Here is a 13321-nt window from a genome sequence, read left to right as displayed (position 1 = left end):
TGCTGACTGTATAGAGCTTTTCCATCTTTGGCTGCAAAGAATATAATCAATCTGATTTCGGCCATCTGTTGATGTCCATGTGTAGAGTCTTCTCTTGTGTTGTTGGAAGAGGGTGTTTGCAATGACTGATGTGTTCTCTTAGCAAAACTCTATTAGCCTTTGCCTTGCTTCATTCTGTACTCCAAGGCCAAATTTGCCTGTTACTCAAGGTGTTTCTTGACTTCCTACTTTTGCATTCCAGTCCCCTATAATGAAAAGGACATCTTTTTTGGGTGTTAGTTCTAGAAAGTCTTGTAGTCTTCATAGAACTGTTCAGCTTCTTCAGCGTTTCTGGTCAGGGCATAGACTTGGATTACCATGATATTGAATGGTTTGACTTGGAAACAAACAGATATCATTCTGTCATTTTTGAGATTGCATCCAAGTACTGCATTTCAGACTCTTTTGTTGACTATGATGGCTACTCCATTTCTTCTAAGGGATTCCTCCAAGAGGAGCTACCCTGTGCCCAAGATCAGGGGCAGTGGCTGCACTTTGCTGGAGCAGCGTGAAGAGATACACCACGTCCAAGGTAAGAGAAACCCAAGTAAGACGGTAGGCACTGAGAGAGGGCATCAGAGGGCAGACAGAGTGAAACCACAATCACAGACAACTAGCCAATCTGATCACACGGACCACAGCCTTGTCTAACAAAATGAAACTAAGCCATGCCGTGTGGTGCCACCCAAGATGGACAGGTCATGGTGGAGAGGTCTGACAGAATGTGGTTCACTGGAGAAGGGAATGGCAAACCACTTCATTATTCTTGCCTTGAGAACCCCATGAACAGTATGAAAAGGCAAAAAGATAGGACACTAAAAGATGAACTCCCCAGGTGCCCAGTATGCTACTGGAGACAGTGGAGAAATAACTCCAGAAAGAATGAAGGGATTGAATCAAGGCAAAAACAACACCCAGTTGTGGATGTGACTGGTGATAGAAGCAAGGTCCGATGCTGTCAAGAGCAATATTGCATAGGAACCTGGAATGTTAGGTCCATGAGTCAAGGTAAATTGGAAGTGGTCAAACAGGAGATGACAAGAGTGAACATCGACATTCTAGGAATCGGCAAACTAAGATAGACTGGAATGCAATTGTCAGACGCTAATAATCAGTGAAGGAATTGGGCTTTTTCTTGGTTAGCAACTTTTAGAAAATTGGTAGATGTGGTAGAATTACTCATTTACTCACTCAGCAAGTACTTATCAAGTCCCTAACAGTTGGCAGGCTTCCCAGGTGGTGGTAGTTGTAAAGAACATGCTTGCCAATGCAGAAGACATAAGGGACGTGGGTTCGATCCCTGGGTTGGGAAGATCCCCTGGAGTCAGAAAGAGCAACCCACTCCAGTATTCTTGCCTGGAGAATTCCATGGACAGAAGAACCTAGTGGGTTACAGTCCATGGGGTTGTGAAAGTCAGACATGACTGAGCAACTCACACTTTCTACCTGTTGGCAGGCACTATGTGATAGGCAGCTTCTAAAATGACTCCCTACAACCCCAGCCTCCTGGTATTCCTGTCCTTGTGAAACTCCTCCCCTCAAGTGTGAGCTAGAATTGTTTCTAATGCAGGTGTTGCTAAACTTTTTCTGTAAAGGGCCTGGTAGTAAATATTTTTAGCTCTGCGGGCCACATCGTTTCTTTCCCAAATACTCAATTCTGTTGTTATACTACAAAAGCCGCCAGAGCTGATATGTAAATAAATGTGATTAGCTGTCTTCCAATAAAACTACAAAAATAGGCTGTAGGCCAAATACGCCCTGCTGACCATGTTTACTGACCCCTGCTCTGACTAATCAAAAGTGATGGTGTATTACTTCTGAGATTAGTTCTGGGATTTTGTCACAGACTCTGGCTTCCATCTTGCCTGCCCTCTTTTACCCTCTAGCTTGCTTACCATTTTGTGAGCTAAGCTATGGAAAACCCAGCTGGAAGGGGAGCCTCCAACATACAAGGAACTCTTGTTCCAACAGTCTGTGAGGAACTGAATCTTGCTGACAGCCCTCTACCAAGCTTGGAAGTGGCTCCTTCCACAGTTCAGCTTTGCGATGACAAAAGCCCCTGCTGACACTTGGGTTGTGAGAGATCCTGAACCAGAGAACCTAGTTAAGCCAGCCATGCTTGACCCCTGACTCATGGAAACTATGACAGAATAAATGCTTTTTAAAAAAAAAATATGTTTATTTATTTTTTGGTTGCACTGGGTTTTGGTTGCAGCACCCAAGATCTTCACTCTAGTTGTGGCTTGCATATTCTTAGTTGGTACATGTGAATTCTTAGTTGGGGCCTGTGGGATCTAATTCCCTGACCAGGGATCGAACCTGGGCTGCCTGCCTTGGGAACTCAGACTCTTAGCCACTGACCTACCAGGGAAGTCCCATAAATGTTTTTTTAATGCAACTAAGTTTGGGGACCATTTGTTACATAGCACTAGATACCTACCATGTTACCCACATCAGATAACTAATACTCTTCATGATAGGCTCCTATAACAATGAACAAGGGAAATGCTACATATTATATCCTTTTCCTGGAGGCTGACTATGGACATCAACGTACTAAATTTCTAAAACGTCCTGCAAAAAATAATAATAATAATAATAAAACAATTTTAATTTTGTTCCATCAATCATTTCCAGGCATATTAACCACATATCCTCTTTTTCTGGGAAATACCTATTAATATCTTATGGAGCTACTACTTGGGGAGATTTTAAATGCTAGATTGTGAAAAGAAATCATTCAATTTAAAGAAGTAGTGATTGCCAGCATGCTGTCTCCCTCGGTCAAATAACTAGTCAATGAAGTAAAATATTAATCTAAGAGAATGAATATAATCCTGTGGGAATTTGCATCTGAGTCTGTATTTATATATACATATGATGTACTATATCCACATATTGAAGCACACCAGCAGAGATAGTAACTATTCTTTCTGCAGTGTTATGCTCATTTTGTAATTCAGCAAATCCCTTACCACAGAGGATAATAATTCTGAGGACTTGCTAAATAAAAATCCCTTATGTTGACTCTTTAGAGACATTTCACGTAACAACAGCTGGGCATCTTATGAAACTAAGGATTTGTTTTCATTTAATGTTGATTCAGAGGGAGGTATTAATTTTCCACATTGCCATGAGGATTTTTCCTGAACATTGTTGTAGTGTGGTTTGCCAAGACACATCACTGCCTTGCTTCACACATGAGACTGAGGCCCAGAAATGAAATTATCTGTGAAGCTTCAATTTTTTTCCTTTTGGCTGTGTCCACATGGCACTTGGGATCTTAGTTACCAGACCAGGAATCAAACCCATGCCCCCTTCAATGGGAAGCAAGGAGTCTTAACCACTTGACCACCAGAAAAGCCTCTAAAAGCTGCAGTTTGGGGGAGATCAGAGCAGGAGTCCAAATTTGGTGCTCACCATGTCATGCTGCCCTTCCTAATATGGTGCATGCCTTTCTGAGATACTCATTTTTAAAATATGCTTCTATCTGACTGAAGTGTAATAAGTGTAGAGGCACCACCAGTGTTTGTCTTATTTTCAGATTTTTCTGACTTGCCAAAAAATTTTCCTCAGCTACTCCAGGCTAAAGAAATTCACATTGTTCCCTCTCTTCTTGGTATTTATAGCAACAGAGGTTGCTTAGAAACTTAAACATTTCTGATGCTTGAACCTCAGCTATAATTTCACTGAGAAGCAGTCATCCAATTTGTGTTTTAATGCCTTCTGTAATGGACATAATCTCCTGGGACAGCTAATGCTGCTGAAGTGATTGTTTTCCTACTTAGACTGAGCCAAAATCCATCCCTCTGACCTCATCCATTGTTCTTAATTTTGTCTTCTAGGCACTCACAAACCATATGTAATTGATTTTATATATAAAAAGCCTCCAGATTCTGATGTGTGTGTGGTATGGTATGAGAAAGGGGTCCACTTGCTTTTCTCTTTTTAAAATAGATATTCTATTTTTCTATAAATGAAAAAATCTCTCTCTTCCTCTTTGATTTGTCATCTAAGAAGTGTCTGATTTACATGAGGCTATTTTGGATTTTCTCTTCTGCTCCTGTGATTAGTTGTCTGTCCCCATGCTAATACCATGTTATTGTATTACTGCAGCTTTATAAAGTCTTTTTTATATTAATTTTTTATTGAAGTATAATTGATTTGCAATGTTTTCATTTCAGGTGTATAGCATAGTGATTCAACAGTTTTATAGATTATACTCAATTAAAAGTTATTACAAGGTAATGGTTGTAATCCCCCATGCTATACAATATATCCTTTTTTAAAAAAAAAATAAGATATAGTTGTGATGTAGTGGTGATTGTGATTTAGTCACTCAGTTGTGTCCAACTCTTGCAGCCCCATGGACTGTAGCTCCCAGGCTCCTCTGTCCATGGGATTTCCCTGCAAGATTACTGGAGTGGGTAGCCATTAGCCATTTCCTTCTCTAGGGGATATTCCTGACTCAGGGATCAAACCTGCATCTCTTGTGTTGCAGGCAGTCTCCTGCATTGCAGGCGGATTCTTTACCATCTGAGCTACCAGGGAAGCCCATAGTTGTGATACAGTTTATATATATATATATATATACACACAAAACTTTGCTGTACACCTGAAACTAACATAGCTTTGTACATCAACTATAATTAATTTTTTAAAAAGCTCCACAAGGGCTTCCCTTGTGGCTCAGTCAATAAATAATCTGCCTCCAATGCAGGAGACCCAGGTTTGACCTCTGGGTTGGGGAGAGCCCCTGTAGGAGAAAGTAGCAACCCACTCCAGTATTCTTGCCTGGAAAATTCCATGGACAGAGGAACCTGTCAGGATACAGTCCATGGAATCACAAGAGTTGGACATGACTTAGCGACTACACCACCACCACCATTCTTTTTCAGGTTCTTTCCCACCATAGGTTATTACAAGACAGTGAATATAGTTCCTTGTGCTATTAAGTAGGTTCATAGATACAATAAGAAATACTGTATGCATTTTATATACAGTATTGTATGTATGTTAATCCCAAACTCCCTATTTATCCCTCCCTATTATAAGTCTTGATATCTAGAAACACATCTCCTTCTCTTGCTCTTCCAGACTATCTGGACTACTTTAGCCCTTTATTTTTTGGACATGCCACGTGGCTTATGGGATCTTAGTTCCCCAAAAAGGGATTAAACCCAGGCCCACAGCAGTGAAAGTGTGGAGTCCTAACCACTGGACTGCCAGGGAATTCCCAACTTTAGTCCTTTAAACTTCCATGAATATTTTAGACTCAGCTTTTCAAGTTACACACACACACACACACACACACCCCACAATATCTCTTTGGGATTTTTTTTTTTTTTTAAGATTCCATTGAATCTGTAGATCAATTTGAGTGAATTAGTTTCTTCATTTTTCTGAATCTCTAATACATGAATCAAACATGTCTCTCCATTTATTTAGTTCTTTAAAAGTTGTTTTTCAGTAAAGTTTTCTAATTTTCTTTATACAGTTGTACTTTTATTTTTTTCCTAGGAAATTAGTAATGTTTGATATTATTTTTTTAAAACTTAATTGAAATAGAAGATAGAAAAATATGTAAGTCCTAAGGGTAAATACTCAATAAATTATGAAGTGGATTCACCTAGGGTCCCACTCTTCGATCAGTACCATCACCCCAAAATCCCTTCTCATATCCCTTCTAGTCATTCCCATCTCTTTCCTCACTAAAGGAAAAGGACAGGAAAGTGAAGTTGCTCAGTCGTGTCCGACTCTTTGCAACCCGATGGACTGTAGCCTATCAGGCTCCTCTGTCCATGGGATTTTCTAGGCAACAGTACTGGAGTGGATTGCCATTTTCTTCTCCAAGGGATCTTCCCGACCCAGGAATCGAACCCAGGTCTCCTGCATTGTAGACAGACTCTTTACCGTTTAAGCCACCAGGGAAGTCCTCACTAAAGATAACCACTATCCTGACTTTGAACACTACAGTGTAGAACTTCGTATAAATGAGACTACACAAAATGTATCATTTTGTTCCAGCTTCCTTTTTTTAATGTCTTATGATGTGTGATTTGTGCATATTGATGTGTGTAGCAGCAGTCTGTTCATTGATCTATAGCATTTTATTGCATGAATATATGACAATATATTTATCCATTCAACTACTGATGGATGCTTGGGTTGTTTCCAGTTTGGAGCTATCCAGTGCAGCTATGAATACTCTTGTGGATATATTTGGTTTATATGTGCATGTTTTTCTGTTGAGTCAACTGTATCCATATTTTCAACTTTAGGAAATAATGCCAAACAGTTTTTCAAAGCACTTATACTAATTTACACTTCCACCAGCTGTAGAGTTTTGGATGTTCACCAACAGCTTTGTCAGTCTGTGCTGGATAACAAAGCATCCCCAAATTTGAAACAGGAATCATTGTCTTTCACAATTCTCTGGGTTCACAATTCATCTGGACAGGTACACTTCCTCTTTTTCACGATTAATTATTTATTTTTGGTTGTGCTAGGTCTCATTGCTACTCTTGGGCTTTCTTTATTTGCGGCAAGTGGGGCTACTCTTCATTGTGGCGTGTGGGCTTCTCATTGTGGTGGTTTCTCTCGTTGCAGAGCACAGACTCTAGGTACACAGGCTTCAGTAGTTGCAGCACAGGCTCAGTAGTTGTGGCTTCTGGGCCCTAGAGCTTGCAGGCTTCAGTAGTTGGAGCTCTATAGTGAGGGCTTAGTAGTTGTGGCACACAGGCTTAGTTGCTCTGCAGCATGTAGAATGTTCCCCGACCAAGGATCGAACCCATATCCTCTGCACTGGCAGGCAGATTCTTATCTACTGTACCACGAAGTAAGTCCTCCACTTCTTTTATAGGCTGGAGTCATTCATATGGTTGCATTTACCTAGGAGCTCAATTGGAACTGGAATGCCTGAGTTGGCTTCATTTACACACCAGGTACTCTGACTTGGGTGGCTGAAAAGCTGGGGGCTGGGTTCAACCTCTGTCTTTTCATGTGGTCTTTCCTTACTCTGTAATCTAGCCTAAGCTTATTTACATGGAAGCTACATGTCAAGAGTACAAAAAGAGAAAGCAAGTCTTAAGGCCTAGGACCAGAAGTCATTAACCATCACTTCCACAACATTCTAGTGGTTAAAATAAGGCAGTGCTAGTTCAGATATAAGGGGAAGAAGGTCAATAAGACTCTACTTCTTGATGGAAGAACTGGGATGGGAGCAATTATTCTTGGCCACAGCTACAGACAATATACGACCCACCCTCTGATCGTGATTCACATGCCTTTCACAAGCAGAATACAATTACTCCATCCCAGTACACCCAAAGTTTCATCCAGGTTCATCCAGATTGGTAAGACTTTTATTGTGGTTAAGAATGGGAGTTGGAGCTTATCAAATGCACTTTTGGAGGAGTTCCCTGGTGGTTCACTGGTTCGGGCTCTGTGCTTCCACTGCAGGGGCACAGTTTCGATTCCTGGTTGAGGAACTAAGATCCTGCATGCCACATGGAACAACTGGAAAAAAATGCACTTTCTGTATTTACTGAGATTTTTATGATTTTCTCCTTTGTTTTATCGATGATTGCTGGGAGCCATCTCCCGGCATATTGAGTGCAGCGCTTTCACAGCATCATCTTTCAGGATCTGGACTGGAATTCTATCACTGCCGGGAGCCAGCGTGAGGAACTCCGCCCGTGGCAAAGGTCATGAGGAAGGAGGCTCGGCATACGCAAAGGCGGGATTGAGCCTCACGAGTCCCCCTGGAAATTCTCGAGCATCTACCCCCAAAACCAGAGTCTGCCTACTTTCTGTTTTGTGCTCTCACCTACACCTCTGACTTTATGGGGGGCTGTCCCTCACTACCTCTCTCTGAAAAAAAGAGTTAACTTACAGCTCCAGTTAATAAAGTTCCTGGGTGTGATAGTGTTTCAACCTACAAACTCCTTTGGAAGTCCTCTAGCCTGCCTCTGAATAGGTTTTTCCGGCCACATGTGATTGCTCAGAGCCTCCCAACTGTGAGAACTGTTGAGAGGCATGAGATGTTCTAAACTGTCTAAATACAGATTCCTTTGAGCAGTTAAAAGATTGATTAGAAATTGTATTGGTGAAGGTTTTTTCACTTGTTGGGCTAATGTTTGCTGCTAAATCTCCATATCCCTTACCTGCTGTGTCCCTGGCAGTGTATTGATTAATATAATTGGTGTAAGTAGTAGCTTTAATGTTTGTAACCTTGGACCCTTGAGTTAATTCTTTTTCTTGTTACAGCCCACCACACCTTTGCCCTATAGGAATGCAACTTTAATGCTTTTGGAGGGTGGCGCCTTTAGAGAAAAATAAGTTTTCTGAAGAAAGGGTCTTAAAATGTTAACAGGCCTCTGGGCCAGAAGATGATGCAAATCACCTAAACTTTTGCATATGATAAGTTTGCAGGAAGAAAGCCTGGCTTAGTGCATGACTCTACCCCTTCCCCCATTATCCTCTATGCATAACTTAAAGTATAAAAACTACTTTGGAAAATAAAGTGCGGGCCTTGTTCACCGAAACTTGGTCTCCCCATGTCGTTCTTTCTCTCACCTTCTGGCTGAATTATTCAGCCTCTTTTCTCCACTGAATTTCCTCACTGAGCTATCCTTATTTAACCACTCTTTATATCCTTAATTAACATTTAATTAAGCAATTGTTTCCTGATCCTCTCTGACGCCGTCCCCGCTTCAAATTTCCTGGATCCACCGGGGCTGGACCCCGGTAGATGATAAATACATTGATTTTGTAATATCAAACTAAATTTATGCTCCAAGAATCAGTCCAAATTGGTGGTGATATGTTAACTTTTTCAATATATTGGTGTGTTTGGTATTCTAATATTTTGATGAGGATTTTTATTTTAGGATTATGTTTATGATAATAAACCTATAATATTCCTCTCTTGTAAGGTCTTTGTTGGGTTTTGGTGTTAAGATTATGTTGACTTCATAGAAGAACTTGGAAATAATTCCCAATTTTCTATTCTCTTTAATAAGTTCAATTGATATTTTTTTCCTTAAGTGTTTTGTAGGTACAAATATTGGATCCAGGAGTAGGGTACTGCCATACCAGCATCAATATATTCCAAATTATGTGGCATTAACATCCACTATAGCAGCATGAAATTGTTATTGGGAACTTGGACTGTTAGCAATCCATGTCACCAAAAAAATTTGTAGAACTATATTCTAGAATAGCTTAAAGAGCATGTTATATAACTAATACGCTTATACTTTATGCAAAGAGGTAGAAATGACTTATTATAATGAGTCTGTATTACTGGCTGCATTTGCCAAGGTACTACCAGAATTAAAGGAACTCAGAAGAAAAAATTTGTCTGGTTTGCAAGCAGAAATGAAAAAACATTCAGAGACAACAAAAAAACTCAGATACCTGTAACTGAGTGGAGGTGTAACTGAGTCACACATTCAACTAGCAGAGAAGCAATAGAGAAATCCTTTGAGAAACAAAGGCTGCTTAAAACTCGGCATCACAGCAAGACCAAGTCAAGAAGAAAATGGCTGTCACACCACTGTTAGGATCTCTGAATGGAATAAGGTGGTACCAGCAAATACTTTCACAGTTGGGAGCATATCTCAAGAAGAGGAGACTTAGAGTTTGGTTCTTCCTAAGGAAAGTCTGATTAGGCTCATAGTTGTTGTTCAGTGGCTAAGTTGTATCCGACTCTTTGCAACCCCATGAACTGTAGCATGCTAGGCTTCCCCATCCTTTACTATCTCCCAGAGCTTGCTCAAACTCACGTCCATTGAGTCAGGGATGCCATCCAACCATTTTATCTTCTGTTGCCCCCTTCTCCTCCTTTCTTCAGTCTTTCTGAGCATCAGGGTCTTTTCCAGTGAGTTGGGTCTTCACATCAGGTGGCCAAAGTATAGGCGCTTCAACTTCAGCATCAGTCCTTCCAGTGAATATTCAGGATTTATTTAATTTAGGATTGACTAGTTTGATCTCCTTGCTGTCCAAGGGACTCTCAAGAGTCTTCTTCAGCACCAAAGTTCAAAAGCATCAATTCTTTGGCCCTCAGCCTTCTTTACTGTCCAACTCTCACATCTGTACATGACTACCAGAAAAACCATAGTTTTGACTATACAGAAAGAGACAAGTCTCTAAACAGTTGTGAACATAGCACTTCCTGAATTCAAATAATTTTAAATAAATTATTAAGAAATCAGTATTGTCAAAGGAGTCACCTACATGGTCTAAAAGAGAATGTTATTGAGACTAAAAATGACAATCGAGATCCAGCCTTTACAGCTGGATCTCAGAATTTCTATGGATTAACTCTTTTATATACCATTCTTATCCTTTACAAATGGGAATACTTTTTTTTAAAATTTTATTTTATTTTTAAACTTTACATAGTTGACTACTTATTGCAGTTGTCCTTTTATTGTTCTACCATTTCATATGTATCTTGTATGTATAGGGGCTTCCCAGGTAGATCAGTGGTAAAGAATCTGCCTGCAATGCTGGAGACCTGGGTTCCATCCCTGGCTCAAGAAGGTCCCCTGGAGTAGGAAATGGAAACCCACTCCAGTATTCTTGCCTGGGAAATCCCATGGACGGATGAGCCTGGTGGGCTACAGTCCATAGTGTCACAAAGAGTCAGATATGACTGAGCATGCATGCATAGTGTGTGTATGGGCTAGGCTAGATAACTTTTCTTTTTAGTTCAGAGATCTGTAGGTCAAGAGTATATCTTGGTCTGTCATGACTGTTATGAATCATTTCTATCTCCTGGAATCTAAGCTAAAAATATTGGTGAAAAAAAAAGAAAATATTGTTGAGATGTAACTTTAGAGTTGTCTGTTTTAGGGAGTAGATGAGTATGTTCTGCACATAGGAAAGGAAGGAGGTTGACCCAAAGGGTTAACTGTGGTAGACTGTATTACTCTTTTTTTTTTTTTTGTATTACTCTTGTATAATCCACTCCCCTTGAATGTGGCCTGGACCTAGCTACTTTCTGTTACCTAATAGAATAGAGCAAAAGGATACCGCTTCTGAGGTTACAAAGAACCTGTGCTTCCCTCTGTGTGTCCTCTCTTGCTTTTTCATTTGCTTACTCTGATGGAAGCCAACTGCCATATGAATTGCCCTATGGAGAAGCCCATGTGGCAAGGAAAACAAGGGATTCCTCCACCCAACAGCTCATGAGCAACTGAAACCTGGCTTCAACCACAGGAATGAGCTACAAATCCTTCAGATGAGGGACTTCCGTGGTGGTCCAGTGGCTGCTCCATGCTCCTAATGCAGGGGGCCTGGGTTTGATCCCTGGTCAGGGAACTAGATCCCCCATGCCGCATCAAAGATTCCACGTGCTACCGTGAAGACCTGGCACAGGCAAATAAGTTTAAAAAACCCTTCAAATAAGACTGGAGTCCTGGCCAACACCTTGATTGCAGCCTATGGGAGACTGTGAAGCAGAGGGACCCCTTATGGACTGAATTATGTCTGCGCAAAACTGACATGCCAAAGCCCCAACCCCCATTATGACTATATTTGGAGATGGAGCCTATAAAGAGGTAATAAAACTTAAAAGAGTTTATAAGGTTGGAGTCCTTAATCCAATTGGACTGATGTCCTTATAAGAAGAGGAAGAGATACCAGAGTGCACCCCCACCATCACCCCAAACCCATATGTGCTCAGAATGAAGGCCTTGTGTGAACACAGCAGAAAGGCTGCTGCTGCAAGACAGGAAGAGAGGCCTCACCAGAAACAGCATGTAGATCTTAGACTTTCAGCCTCCAGAACTGTGAGAAAATAAACTTCTATTATTCATGCCCCATTTCCACCCCAATCTGTGGTATTTTGTAATGGCAGATCTAATACCTTAACAATACTATACCCAACTAGGTTGTGTGTGGATTTCTGACCCCCAGGAACTTTGAGATAATAATAACAGTTGTTTTGAGCTGTTAAATTTTAGGATAATTTTCCGTGCAGCAATAGATCATTAATATATTAATCTATTTTTTCTCTCCTTATCCTCTGACTTATGCCTTTAAAAGCTGGGTAGGGGTAGGGGACTCGTGGGATGCATCCTCTTTGAGCTTTTCAGATTGCAGGGGAAAAAAAAGTTAGTATTCATGGCTAGTAAAGAATCATTCCACTTTTTGAGTCAGTTTCCCAGCAAAGTAAAAAACAACTCTGGTTTGGATTCATATTTCAGTCCAAGTAGTTGAGGAGAGAATAATTTTAATGATTTAGAGTTCATGAACTCCCTGTGCATATTTGTATGGACATATATATATATAGTTCTAATTATATTTATATAAAAATATATATGGATGAATTGCTGTAATTCTATTATTCCTATAAGGACAGCATTGATATACTGGATCTAGGTGATCTTAATTAAACATTTATTGAAATCAATGTATATTTTCTAGGACTGGACAAAAATAATTTGCTGAGATGTCAGCTGGGAATTCTCCCAGCGAAAGCCTGGAAATGGAGAGCTTCCACACAAGATTCAGTGCCTGGACACCTTTCAGCAACAAGTCATTAAATCGACAGGTGAGTCACATATTCTAGAATAAGATAATATTAAATTCTAGGGTGACTTTTACTGTGATATATTGGGTTTCCTGTTACCATATTTAAATTAAATGCTTGTAAGAACTTAGTTTTTGAGTCACTTGAAACAGAAATGAACATACATTTGTCTGCCCCAAAGATAATCTCTCTTTAGCCCAGTTCACAACTCCAGTTTTATGGAAGGCACAAGACCTGCCCCCACTTTTGTCTTGTTTATACCTCAGGAAACAAAATAGAAACCTCCAGGACACACCCTGATTGCTGTAAGGGTGGTGTTTTGGTGTGTGTTTGCATTTGGTGTGTGTTTGGTGGTGAGAGCATTAGTGTGTGTGTTTCTTTAATTTTCTCTTCCCTCTTGTGCCTACTGCACAGTTCCCTGGGGCCTGAGGATTCCCCGTCCTTTGAAAGGTAATTTGAGAGGTAGTCACTGAATGGCCCAGGCAGCTCTGCCAGACCTCCACAGAGAAGGAGGCTGCCTGGGTACTCAGAGCTCAAACGTGGCCCATGCTCGTTCACAAAAGAAAGAGACCAGACGGGCTGGGACCAAAGCCTGACTAGTAATAATACCAATGAGTTTATATATGTCATCTAAGCCAACCTGGACTGAGGTCCTGGTTTGGGGGCACACTGGTCCTGGTGTGTCTTTTGTGGAGACACTCCTAACAAAGGCTATTCAGTAATATTTATTAACTTTCATTT

The 13321-nt window shown here is 40.6% G+C and overlaps 1 protein-coding gene across 1 annotated transcript in view; it reads left to right on the top strand.

Moving 5' to 3' along the window:
• The first annotated feature begins 538 nt into the window (after nt 1-538).
• The window catches only part of ECT2L (epithelial cell transforming 2 like), a 74236-nt gene continuing 61453 nt past the window's right edge, over nt 539-13321 (top strand). The window contains exons 1-2 of the mRNA XM_010844219.1: nt 539-571; nt 12475-12601. Of these exons, the coding sequence (XP_010842521.1) occupies nt 12500-12601 (102 nt within the window). The 5' untranslated portion in view covers nt 539-571; nt 12475-12499. The remainder of the gene's footprint in view (nt 572-12474; nt 12602-13321) is intronic.

Source organism: Bison bison, unplaced genomic scaffold (genome assembly GCF_000754665.1).
Source record: "Bison bison bison isolate TAMUID 2011002044 unplaced genomic scaffold, Bison_UMD1.0 scf7180017864198, whole genome shotgun sequence".
Taxonomy (NCBI): Eukaryota; Metazoa; Chordata; class Mammalia; order Artiodactyla; family Bovidae; genus Bison; species Bison bison.
Note: the sequence above shows the minus strand (reverse complement) of the source record. Positions and strands in the feature narration are given on the sequence as shown.